We start from the raw sequence: 12,625 nt of genomic DNA, 5'->3' as shown, positions 1-12,625 counted from the left end.
ACACGATTCATCCAATCACTGATTGTGCTGCTGTGACTGACACCCCTGAGAGCCAACAGAAGCGGCATATTCATAAGGCCCGCCCACAGGTCGCGCAGGCGCTGCCGCTGTCAGCATAAACAGAGAATCAGATGAGAACAGATCAAATGAGACACGGAGCATTTCTCCAGAAACTCCTTGCACTAAATGATAATCATAATCTATCGAGAACTGTGATTGTGTGCACTTGTAAACTTTGGATGCTTCAGCCTGGAGTGTTGTCGTCAGAGAGAGGTGAAGTGGAAATCGGAGTAAAGATTTAGTGAATCCCAGAGCGGTAATCTTTATTGAATAGTCTTTTTTTTATTGAATATGTGATGCAATCTCGTTTTGGTGAGTGACATTTTTTTATCATATGTTATCTTATGAAAAATATGTCAATTTCAGAAATGATTTGATATGAGCTGAGTGTAGGCCGAACTAATTAGCCGTAGGCTAAAGCTATCACGTATAACAATGATCATTGTGTCATGAGTTGAGACAATGGGTCTTATTCATGAAACACGAGCAGAACGAATTTTTGTGTAAATCGTGTGTAAAGTGGTTCTGACGTAAATTTTCGGATTCATTAAAATGTTCGTATTTTCCAAACGTTAGTTGATACGAAAGAAATCTACACCTGCTCCAGCCACGCGTAAATAGTGCACTTAACATCCGAACGTTTTGCTCATTAATAAGGCTGCATTTTAATTCACCTTAATCGTGTACATATTTACACAGCATTTTGAAAAAATATTAGGTAACACTTTACAATACGGGTGCACTAATCTGCATTAATTCATATTTAACTAATGCACAGATAATCATGTGTTAATGTATGACTCATGAAGAACTAAACCATTAATTAATGATTACTGCATCAGCAACTAATAAAGATTCTAAATGATTAATAGATTAAGTAATATATGAATTGTTATTAATTAAATGTGTCAATGTATTAATTAATTAATAACTTATTTTATTAACTAAAAGTGTAAATGAATGCGTTAATTACCACAGTTGGTCAAAGCAATGTACTTCAACTTCCAGTTGTCTGCTTTAATTAATCATTAACTAATGATTTGCAAATGCATCATTATGTTATGACTTTACTTGTTGAGGCACATGACTATTAACTAATTGTTAAGTAATATGCCATTTATGGGTTTTGACAGTTTGCACATGCAGTGAATGTAATGTCGGTGAACGTGTTTGAAGGATGGGTAAGTTGGGCTACACACAAATATCAGCACACCAGAATCTGAACTCCTGAAGCTGTTACACTGTGTTTACACTGGACGAGACCAGCTGTCTACACCTGGACATGACAGACCATCGCAAGTCCATTAGTCCTTCGTAACAGAACTAGCACAAGAGCTCTGAGTACGTCAGTAATAGAGTGTGGCATCGGTTTACTGACTGGGTTTTGTCGTGTAGTGTCGCGACGCATCCAGTGTAGTATCACTGACTATAATGGACGTTCTATTGTCTTTGTCCAGTCTAGACACAGTGTTATGAACTAGCAGGGCTCAACCGCATGTTCTCAGTGTATGTTAACCTGACATAGTCCTGTGCCATGAACAACAAAGTTCATCGGACTCAGTGAAATCTTGGTTGTACATGGTTGGAAATTGAAATCCATGGCTTAGTGTGGATGTCAAAACCAAAATGGCATATTACTTAACAATTAGTTAATAGTCATGTGCCTCAACAAGTAAAGTCATAACATAATGATGCATTTGCAAATCATTAGTTAATGATTAATTAAAGCAGACAACTGGAAGTTGAAGTACATTGCCTTGACCAATTGTGGTAATTAACGCATTGATTTAGACTTTTAGTTAATAAAATAAGTTATTAATGAATTAATACATTATGACACATTTAATTAATAACAATTCATATATTACTTTATATTAATCATTTAGAATCTTCATGATGCAGTAATCATTAATTAATGGTTTAGTTCTTCATGAGTCATACATTAACACATGATTATCTGTGCATTAGTTAAGCATGAATTAATGGTTATTAGTGCACCCGTATTGTAAAGTGTTACCAAATATTATATATAGTAATTACATACGGTTTTTCTTTTTACTTTTATTACGACAGCCAGTAATTACGAGAGCCATCTGCAAACGGAACAAAAGTCCGCAAGTTTTTTTTATTTAATTTTTTTATTCAAGCTGTTTATTCTTTTACAAGTCCGCAAGTCACAAATAATGCAGTCAAGCTTCATGTCAAACCATTTTCTTTTCACTTCTAGGACTGTTCGATTAACAGATGAAACTCCATTAACTGCATCTATGCTGCCAAGCTTCCTTTTTTTTAGGCCTGATACGCCACTATGTACGCTTGAAAACAAAATGTGGCGTTTTGAATGAACTTCTGATAATAAACTTCAATTTCTGCATCTGAGAAATTTCTCTTCTTCATTCGTTTTTGAGAAGACAAGTTGAAATCCTTCGTTTGGTGTCATAATATGATGCCCATATAGCCTATAGTTTTCAGTCGGTTTTAATGGGCGGGATTTATGGTAATTTAGAGAATGAGCGTGCACACGCGTCCCATTTACAACTGATTGGAATTCATTAACACACACACACACACACACACACACACACACACACACACACACACACACACACACACACACACTTCACTATCACATCTGACGTTTACGAAGTATTTCTGAATCAGGAGAAGAATTTTCGGGAATGTCGCCTTTACGCGCAAATCACTCACATATTTACTGGTATATTTACGATTTCATGAATGAGACCCATTGAGTGATTAATGAGTGTCTGTGTTAAGTAACTGTCGAAAAGTTCGATTAATGTGTCATTTGAACTGCGCATGTATATGATTTGTTACTGAAATGTTGAATCAGAAATGAATTATTGTACGTTTGCCTTGTGTTTTCCAAGGCTGCGTTTTCTTGTTCTCTGTTTTTTTTCCTATGTGAACGTGATCGGCAAGTGTATCCTGTTTTGTGCCATAAATAATCCTGTGGAGGTGAATCGCCTGCCTATTGAATACAATTAAATATGCACAAATGGCTAGCTGACCAGTGCCCATGGACCGGTTTCCACTTTGAACCATAATTTGAAACCATCAACTGGTAGGATAATTACAATTTTATTTTGTTTTTCGGACTCACAGGACTTTTAATTTGTGAAATAAATTTATTTATTTTTACATCTGAAATGGAGAGACTTCAACTGATCGAGAGAAGTCTGAACAACTCTTTAAACTGAATCATTTGATTCACGAACTCTGGTCAGCTACGTCGTTATTCATGTTGTTGAACATACTATTTTACTATACAAAGATAAGGTGGTTAATTGGAAGGAATGATGAATCACATTGTCTTTTGAGTCAAATATATATATTTGATATATATATATTCGATATCGGATTACTAGTATTTCTTTCGTCAACAAAAATTATAACTAAATATTGTCGTCAACGAACCACGTGACGAAAACGAGACGCAACGTAAATGCTGGTCATGTGACAATAACTATAATTAAATGTATAATGCAATATTGTTGACGAATAAAAACGAGACTAAATGTGGTTTACAAAATAAAAACTATGTTAAAATGTCTCTTCATTTTCGTTGACCAAAACGAGATGAAATGTTATGACGCTATTTCGTCTTGTTTAGTCACATTATTATTATTATTATTATTTTGCAGTATTTCTGTTTCCCGTGTCTCACTTCAGGGGCTGCATCAGGGCGCACTGCGCAGACGACGTCACTTCCTCAAGCCCCACTCGCGGCATTTATTAGAAGATGCAGCTGCGGTGAGTTAGCGTAAACGACAACAAACAAAGTTAAGTCTGACGCCCGTTTCACACATAGGGCCCGATTTTAACGATCTGAAACGCAAGTATCAAGCGCGAAACGCAAGTAACTTTGTGGCCGGGTCTTGGGCGCTGTTGCTATTATACCGGCGGGATAAATTACTCTTGCGCTCAACGCAAATCTAAAATGTGTTGGTCTGCAGTAGCTTCATTACTCATAGGTGTGGTTTGGGCGTAACGTTAAATAAACCAATCAGAGCGTCATCTCACATTCCCTTTAAGAGCAGACGCGCTTATTCTATAGCGGATTCCTATTATAACGGTGGATTTGCCAGACGCGCGCCAGCAGCGATTCACAGCCGAGGAGACCGACGTTCTCGTCAGGGCCGTAAAACACAGAGAAGTGACATTGGGGATGGAGAAACACACCCAAATTAACTTCGGTTAAACAGGCGTATGATAATTTGGGTAAATGTGTAAACTAGAAGTATGCTTTTATAATTATCTATCTATCTATCTATCTATCTATCTATCTATCTATCTATCTATCTATCTATCTATCTATCTATCTATCTATCGTAATGTATGATTTGCAAAAATGAAAACGGCTGCTTCTGTGTGAGAGAATCAAAGTGTATGTGCGTTGTGCACACGCTACATTGATTATGGCCAAGCATGCGCCCTTAAAATAGCATAAGAATAACATGTGCAACGCGCAGTGGTGGACGAAGTACACATACCATGTACTTGAGTTAAAGTAAAGATACTCAAGGTGAAATATTACTCAAGTAAAAGTAGAAGTGCTGCCTTTAAACATTCACTTGAGTAAAAGTACAAAAGTATTTGCCTTCAAATGTACTTAAGTATCCAAGTACTATGATTGTTTTATTGCTATAATGTCCTATTATAATTTTTGTCACAAGACTCTTGCTTAACTCAGTCTACGTGAAGACTCTGTCACTCTTGGCACATCAATCTATTAATAAAATGATATATATATTTGAATTGAATACATTTTTTGTGTGTTTAATTTTGGACGGAAGGGGACTGATCCCATAAGGTATAATACATTTACAGTATTTACTGTACATATTTTTCACAAGCGTCTTTGGTCATAATTATAAACATCCTAATGTTATGATACATTCACATAAACCTGCACAATGCCATTGAATATATATATATATATACACGCTACATTATGGGAGCAGCCAATTTCCCTACAAAATTAAACACCAAAACGTATTAATGCAGTGTTTCTGCTACTCCTCAGAAAAAAAAAATGCTATTATATGCAAGTAATTTTAGTGTCAAGGTAATAAGCAATGTTCATTATGCGTCAGTATTTACCGATAATTGCTGCAATAATAGCTGCTGCTCTCTGCCCCGCTTAAAATTATCAGCAACACAAATTGTTTGGAACTATTGAGAGCTACACGAATCACGTGACCGCACGGCGGCGAGATCACAGTTGGCTTGTTCGACTTGAAACGGCACACTGCACAGACCAATCGGTGAATGACATTAAAATACCGCAAGAGCGATTAGAGAGTAGACGGCTCTGTATGCTTTTCAATCGCTCTCGCGATTTCGCTCTATACTTTGATGTCATAAACTGATCGGTCTGTGCAGCGCCGGTTCAAGTCGAACAAGCCGTGTGTGTCGCAACCTCTTATATACTGTCTATGGTCGCAACTCTCATATTTAACGGCTCTGGTTCGCGCTTAGTAGATACCACCAAGGCAAGTTCAAAACAAAGCGCACACGTTGTAGGCTACTGTGATAGGTGGCTCGTTTGACCAGTTAAGTTTTTATCCACTCATAAATAAAAAGGAACGACTGATTTTGAAAATGTAGTAGAGTAAAAAGTAAGATATTTGACTTTGAAATGTAGTGGAGTTAAAGTAAAAGTCTTCCCAAATTTAAATACTTCAGTAAAGTACAGATACGCAAAAAAGCTACTTAAGTACAGTAACGAATTACATTTACTTCGTTACTGTCCACCACTGGCAACGCGCCACTGACTTTAAACTAGATTTTTTCAGTTAGTGGCGGAATTGTTTTCTAGACGTGCAAAATAGCATGAGGGAACGTTTGCGCCGGAACACGCCGCCTCTTTGCGCTGAACCGCCCCCGGGAGCGCAAGTGTATTTCTTAGTTAACCGACGTGCGTCTGTGGAGGGAAAAGTCCGCTGTGCGCGGGTGCAAAATAGGAATGATACATGCGTCGGTGTACAAAGTCAATTGCGCTGGGTGCAAGATAGGGCCCATACTCCGTGTGCAGTGCATATGCGGTGCAGGAGCAGCACTCGCTATAGTGCTTTCACATATGCTGCGTTTGCAGTGCGTAACTGATCCACGGCTGAACCACAAACACATACTCACTATTTTTATTTCAAATCCAGAAGTTATCAAATACTTTTATTTAAAAAAAGTTTTGTCAGCATTACGATTCTCTTTGTACACACATACTCTTTAATGGTCGTAATTCACTTTTAAGCACAATTTAAACAATGTATTCAATGTAGGGATCGACCGATATGCATTTTTCAGGGCCGATGCCGATACCGATTATTACAGATCAAGGAGACCGATAACCGATATTTTGAACCGATATGTGTCTAGTGTAAAAATGAAAATTAATGTCAAAATTAAGAATAAAAAGGCCTCTGACAAAGACTCTCTTTAAATTATTTTAACATATCTTTAATTCTGAGAACTGTTCATAATAACAACATTAATATTAATAATAACAACAAACATAAAAAGTGCTGGGAGCATCCATCAGCAGCATTCTATAAACAAAGTAAAACTTGCATCCATCAGCAGCATTCTATAAACAAAGTAAAACTTAAAGCAAATTTAAACAGCAACAAATGAACAAATAATGGAAAATAAATGCAATCTCTCTGAAGTTTTATGAAGTAAATTAAAATGGGTAACAATTAGTACTCCCAATTCAGCAGCACCAGGTTGTGGTGCAGGAAGCAGAGCTGCTCCGCATGCTCTCCAGTGAGCCTGCTTCTTCTTTTGTCATAAATTGCAGACACTTCACTGAATACACGCTCACTAGGGACTGATGAGGGTGGTGAGCAAAGAAATTGTCTTGCTTCTTTGACAAGTAGCTTGAAGCGCCCTTCATTCTGTCTCCACCACTGGAGTGGATCCCCCTTAAGCCGGTCAATCACTGGCTCTTTGAGGTACTGATGCAACTCTTCTTCAATGCTGTCCTTGTCTGACAGATCACCAGTATGGGGACCAAGAAGAGAACTGAAAATCTTGTCTATTTGGCTATGGCAAGGTGTCTCTTCTCTCCTTTGCCTTTTAGAGGCTTGGTCTTCTGCTGCGGGCTCTTCTCCATCTGCCTGCTGCTCTTGATTGGCTCTCTCTGTTTCAACCTGCTCTTGAAGAGCATCCTCTACATCTTCTTTAAGCCATTCTTTGGCCTTGTTTAGTGTAGAGGCAGAGGAGAACGCATGACTCTTGAAACGTGGATCCAAAAGACATGCTAGAACCACATTTTTTGAGTCTTCAAGTTTGGCGAATCGCTTGATTAGGCTCTCCCTCATTACCTCCCTGAGCGTTCTGATGCCCTGTGTTGATGGCCCTTTATCTTCAAGTAGCATTTTGAGCACTGTCACACAGGGAATGATGCTGGATGCAGATGAGTTATTGTAGCTCACTTCTAGTGTCACTTCCTCAATTGGGATGAGTGTTTCAATCAAATTGGACACAATGTCCCACTGGTAGGCAGTTGGACATGTAAAACCACCATGTTCCCCAGAGTAGACATTAAGAGCACGCTTTTGTTCAAATGCCCTTTGCAGCATGTGGAGTGTTGAATTCCACCTTGTTGGGACTGCCTGGATTAAGTTGTGTTCTGGTAGGCCAAGGTCCCTCTGGATGTTTCTCAGACGCTGCTTGGCCAAGATGGAATGTTGGAAGTGAGTGACACATTTCTTTAGCATGGCAATCACATCTATCACAGCTCTTTGGCTAGCCAAACCATCGTTCACAACCAGCTGCAACGTATGTGCTGTGCAGCTAAGGTCCGGAATATCGGCAAGCCTCAAACCCTTCACCATGTTTGCGCCATTGTCACGCAGGACCAGAGCTACACGGTCTTTGGTAATTTCCCATTCCTCCAGCATGTGCAGGAATGTGTCTCTGATGTATTCCCCAGAATGAGATCCGTACATTACTCTCGTATTTAAAACAACCTGCCTTCTGTTCCATTCATTGTCAATGAAATGACATGTGAGGCTCATCATTGACTCTGTTGATCCTGACCAGCAATCTGTTGTAAAAGAGAGTGAGAATCCAGCCTTCTCTGGCTGGATTAGGGCTTTAATCTTGCTTACAACCTTTTCATAGATTTCTGGCAGCTTCTCAGTGCGGTAATACTTGTCACTTTTTAGTGCATATCGTGGTTCTGCCACATCCATGAGTCGCTTAAAGCCAATGTCAGAGACCATTGTGAATGGTTGGTTGTCAGAAATGATCATTTCTGTGATCAGTTTGTCCATTTGTTTTGATCTGTCATCCAGATTTGTCCATTTTTTTTGTTTCTGAAAAATGTCATGTATTGTAGGCTGACATGTGGATGTTGCTCCCTGCTCAGATTCAGGTTTGTTTGATTGGGCAGATTTATACAAGTCATTGTGATGAATCCTAAGATGGGACCAAAGGTTTGAAGTATTGGCACTTTTTGCCACTGTACCACCCATACTGACAACATTTTTACATGTATTGCACACTGCCTGCCCTGGTGTTGGTTGAGTGTAGTACTCCCACACTGCACTTCTAAATGTTGTCTTCTTCCGTGAATGCATCTACAATGAGGGTAAGATAAAGAGAGAGTTAAAAGTGGGACCACAGTATGTTTCATGATTAAGCCTATGGATATTGTACTACAGCTAAACAGCTTAGGGAAAGGGAAGTATTGGCATCAATAATTTACATGTTAGAAATGTGCAATAGCTTAACCTCTCATAATTATTTTCTGATGACTAAAACATAGCCTAAAATAATAGAGGTGACTACTCAATTAATAGTCTAATGCACATCAATGGATTAACTAAAAAAGCACACACACACACACACACACACACACACACACACACACACACACACACACGTGTATGTATGTATGTATGTATGTATGTATATATATATATATATATATATATTTATATATATATATATATATATATATATATATATATATATATATATTTATTTATATATTTATATGTATATATATATGTGTGTGCATATTTAGCATTTTATTTGCAGCTAATCGCTACACCTGCATTTGCATGCATAATGTGAACATTATTCATATGAGTATACCCAGAATTGCAATAAAATCACACACAACCCATATTGTAATAGTGTTTTTTTTATTTTTGATGTGTAAAATGTTTGTTTGACTGTTTATCACGGCGATACAAACTAGGAAGTATACAGGACAGCATCATCCAGAAACGTGCAATGTGAGATTGACAACTTACGTTATTAGTCAAATGAGAGAGCGCGGCCGCGGAGATAACTAAATCAGGAATAGGGAGCTCGCGTCGCGTCAGGGCGTAAGAGCTCGCGCTTGATGCCCTTTCAGCTCTTCAAAATTGCATAATGGTAATTCTGAATCTTAGAATAAAGCAATATTTCTCCAAATATGCGAAATTTTTTGACTAAGAGCCCTAACGGAACGGACGCTGTTCAGTGAAGCGATGTGAACAACACAAAAAAAACCGCAGCAGACGTGAGTGAATTCATTCGTGTTGATAATCTATTCACAATATAACGTTAAGTTGGCCGAATGGTGAGAGAAGTAGGTTTTAGTTTCACTATCTCAGCACTGATGTGATGATCCGTTAAAGCATATCACTGCAATGACGGACATTGACCGGGAATTCACAGTATAATAACTGTGAACGGGGCTTGTCATCATAAATCGATTATATTTAGGTGTTTTGCAACTTCAGTGTAGTGATTTAATGCAACTTCAGGAATGTTTACTGCATTCTTACCTTCGAGAGATAACTGAGTGATGTGTGATGATGATCACTGAAGCAGCTCCTGTGCTTTCGGTGTGAGAGCGGAACATTTTCCAGCCGCGCCAGCCGTAGTGATTGGCCAGGCTCGTGACTCCCAACAAATCAGATGGACGATGGGCGGGGCTTAGCCTAGGCCACAGAGCGGTGCGCTCTGACTGAGGTGGCTGGATCAGTGCCAGATCGCGCATTTCAAAATAAAATGTTTTTTATCGGCAAATCGGTTTTGAAAATGGCCGATACCGATAACAATAAAAATGCTTAATATCGGCGCCGATAATCGGCCACGCCGATAATCGGTCGACCCCTAATTCAATGCACTACTTCTATCTAGATTTATTAGCAAGTGGTAAAATATTTAGCCATATAGTTATATTAAAATGACAAATATTTTAAATTAAAACTTAAAATTGACAAAAACAACCGACTCTCATGCCTTTTCTTTTGCATTTAAATTAATAATCTTGGATGTCAGAAAGAACTTGTTTTTCAACCTCCACGAATGAGACGAGTGTTACTTTTCTGTTCACTATTTTCGCTATTTTTCCATAGTGATACACTATATTGACTGGGTTAAATAGAATTGCATTTCTAAAAAGAGACTAAAATACAATTTTCATTGACTAAAACTAGACTAAGGGCGCTTTCACACTTGGTTCGATTGCCTGTTCCTAACCCGAGTTCGATTGCTCCCCCCCTGCCCCCGATGGACTTGTGTTCACATATTATTTGTATCCGAACCGCAGTATGCTTGTGTCATCAAGTTGCAGCTGGTGCGTAATCGTGTTGCTTGGTAACCGCTATGAATGAAAAGGCGTCAAAATGGATAGAATTGCTCGCTTCACATTTGTTCTTTTTTTTTTAACCTTTGGTTTTGTTTTCAAAGAAAAGATCCAGAAAGAGAAACACATGTGTTTGTCTGCCGCAAAAGTACTAAAATCGTTCCAAAGACAGCGGGCTGTCCGCCGAAGACAATTTTTGCGGAGGCAGCCAGAAATCATCTCTCTGCTTGCAGTGCGTCAATCCCGCTTTTCATAAAGTTAAGTGTATACATGACGAGAATAATTCCTGTTAGTGATCCAGAGCGCGATCCATTTAGACGCCGACAAACTTTATTGCTGCGGATAAAACAATAAACCTCCGCAGAAGCATTCCAGAGGTACTCCGCGAGGAACAAAACATGTTCCAAACATAAAACAGGCTATAACCACCTGACCGTTAGTCCAATTGACTTGAAAATTGGTATGCAGTGTCTTGGTCCAAGGTGCCATGTATGTCTATGAGGACGTTGGCGTATCTCGAAAAACATGGCCGCCATCGACCAATGAAATTTGAGCACCTATTAGACAAGGTTAACGGAGGCCAATCGGAACGAAACTCGATGGGCATGTTCGACTCATGGCCCTAGAGGTCTGTAAGAGTTTTGAAAGAAATCGGCCACTAGTTGGCGCTAATGAGTTTTATGGCTCTGTAATCACGTGGTGTAAAACTTAACAACTTTTGATGCTTTTGTGCTTAAAGTCCTTAAAGGCCTTAACTGCTTGAACCCCGATAAATGCTGCTTGCAGCTTTAATTATTATTATTATTCTTCTGCCGTAAAACGCATCGTGCAGCCCAAACCGTAAGGGCTAGAGCATTGACACTTTGCCAGATGGTAGTACAAAAATCGAGGAGAGGTTATCAAATTATGACCCCGATTGGCCCATAGGTGGCGCTATAGCAACCAAAAGCGCGAAACAGCTCATAACTCATAGACCGTATGTCGTAGACTCAAGTGTCTTATATCATTGGAAAGCTGGACGTCTGACGAACAAAACGTATATCTCCGATTTCATTTCCGTCATGATAGATTTTCCGCCATTTTGAATTTTGTCAAAAACCTACTTTTGCAAACTAGTCCTAGGTTTTTTGTCCGATCGGAACCAAACCAGTGCAGAATTGTTCTCTGGAGTCTGAAAATCAATAATTATCAAAAAAAACTCGAAATTTTGATTCATGGTCGCTAGGGGTTGCAAAATGAACGTTGTGGGAGGAGCCTATTTTACTAAAATGGCTATAACTCAAGAATTAATTGATTAAACTTCACCAAACTTGGTACACATATGTAGAAGGTCAATCTGAGGTCACAGTAAAAAAATTGCATCGATTGGCCACATGGTGGCGCTATAAACAAAAAAAAACGTAGAAACACCTGACCGTTTTTCCGAATGACTTGAAATTTGATATGCAGTGTCTTGGGCCAAGAGGCCATGTATGTCTAAAAGGATATTGGCATATCTCGAAAAACATGGCCGTCATTGGCCAATGAGGTTTGAGCACCTATTAAACAAGGTTAACGAAGTCCAATTGTTTTATGAGTTTTATGGCTTTGTAATCACGTGGTGTTGCACACATCCACACAATATGCATATCATTTGATAGATCTGCTCATGCTGAACAACTTTGCCTCAAGAACCATTGCTGTCAATCAAACCGTTCATTAATTATTTGCAAATATGTTAAAAACCTACTTTTGCGAACTAGTCCTAGGTTTTTCGCCCGATCGGAACCAGACCAGTCTAGGACAATTCTCTGGACTCTCTAGATCAATAATTATCAAAAAAAAGTTGAACTTTTGCATTTGGATGGCTGTAATAGGGTCATTTATAAAATGGGCGTGGCAAAATACATTAAAAAGCCTATAAATCCTAAATGAAAACTCAGAACTTCACAAAAATTGGTGAGCATATGTGACATA

The 12,625-nt window shown here is 38.7% G+C and overlaps 2 protein-coding genes across 2 annotated transcripts in view; one reads left to right on the top strand and one right to left on the bottom strand.

The window, feature by feature from the left end:
• LOC309508491 (uncharacterized protein) overlaps positions 1-12,625 on the top strand; it is a gene marked incomplete at both ends in the record, with an annotated part of 398,710 nt that overhangs the window by 187,998 nt on the left and 198,087 nt on the right. The window lies entirely within an intron of this gene.
• On the bottom strand, positions 6,777-8,306 carry LOC309508219 (zinc finger BED domain-containing protein 4-like; the record flags this gene model as incomplete). Its single annotated transcript, XM_082182737.1, has 1 exon — positions 6,777-8,306. The coding sequence occupies one exon, from the start codon at positions 8,304-8,306 to the stop codon at positions 6,777-6,779; it is 1,530 nt and encodes a 509-aa protein (XP_082038863.1).

The sequence above is a fragment of the Leuciscus leuciscus genome (assembly GCF_965113295.1).
Source record: "Leuciscus leuciscus genome assembly, chromosome: 10".
Lineage (NCBI taxonomy): Eukaryota > Metazoa > Chordata > Actinopteri > Cypriniformes > Leuciscidae > Leuciscus > Leuciscus leuciscus.
This window is presented reverse-complemented; position numbering and strand designations above follow the sequence as displayed.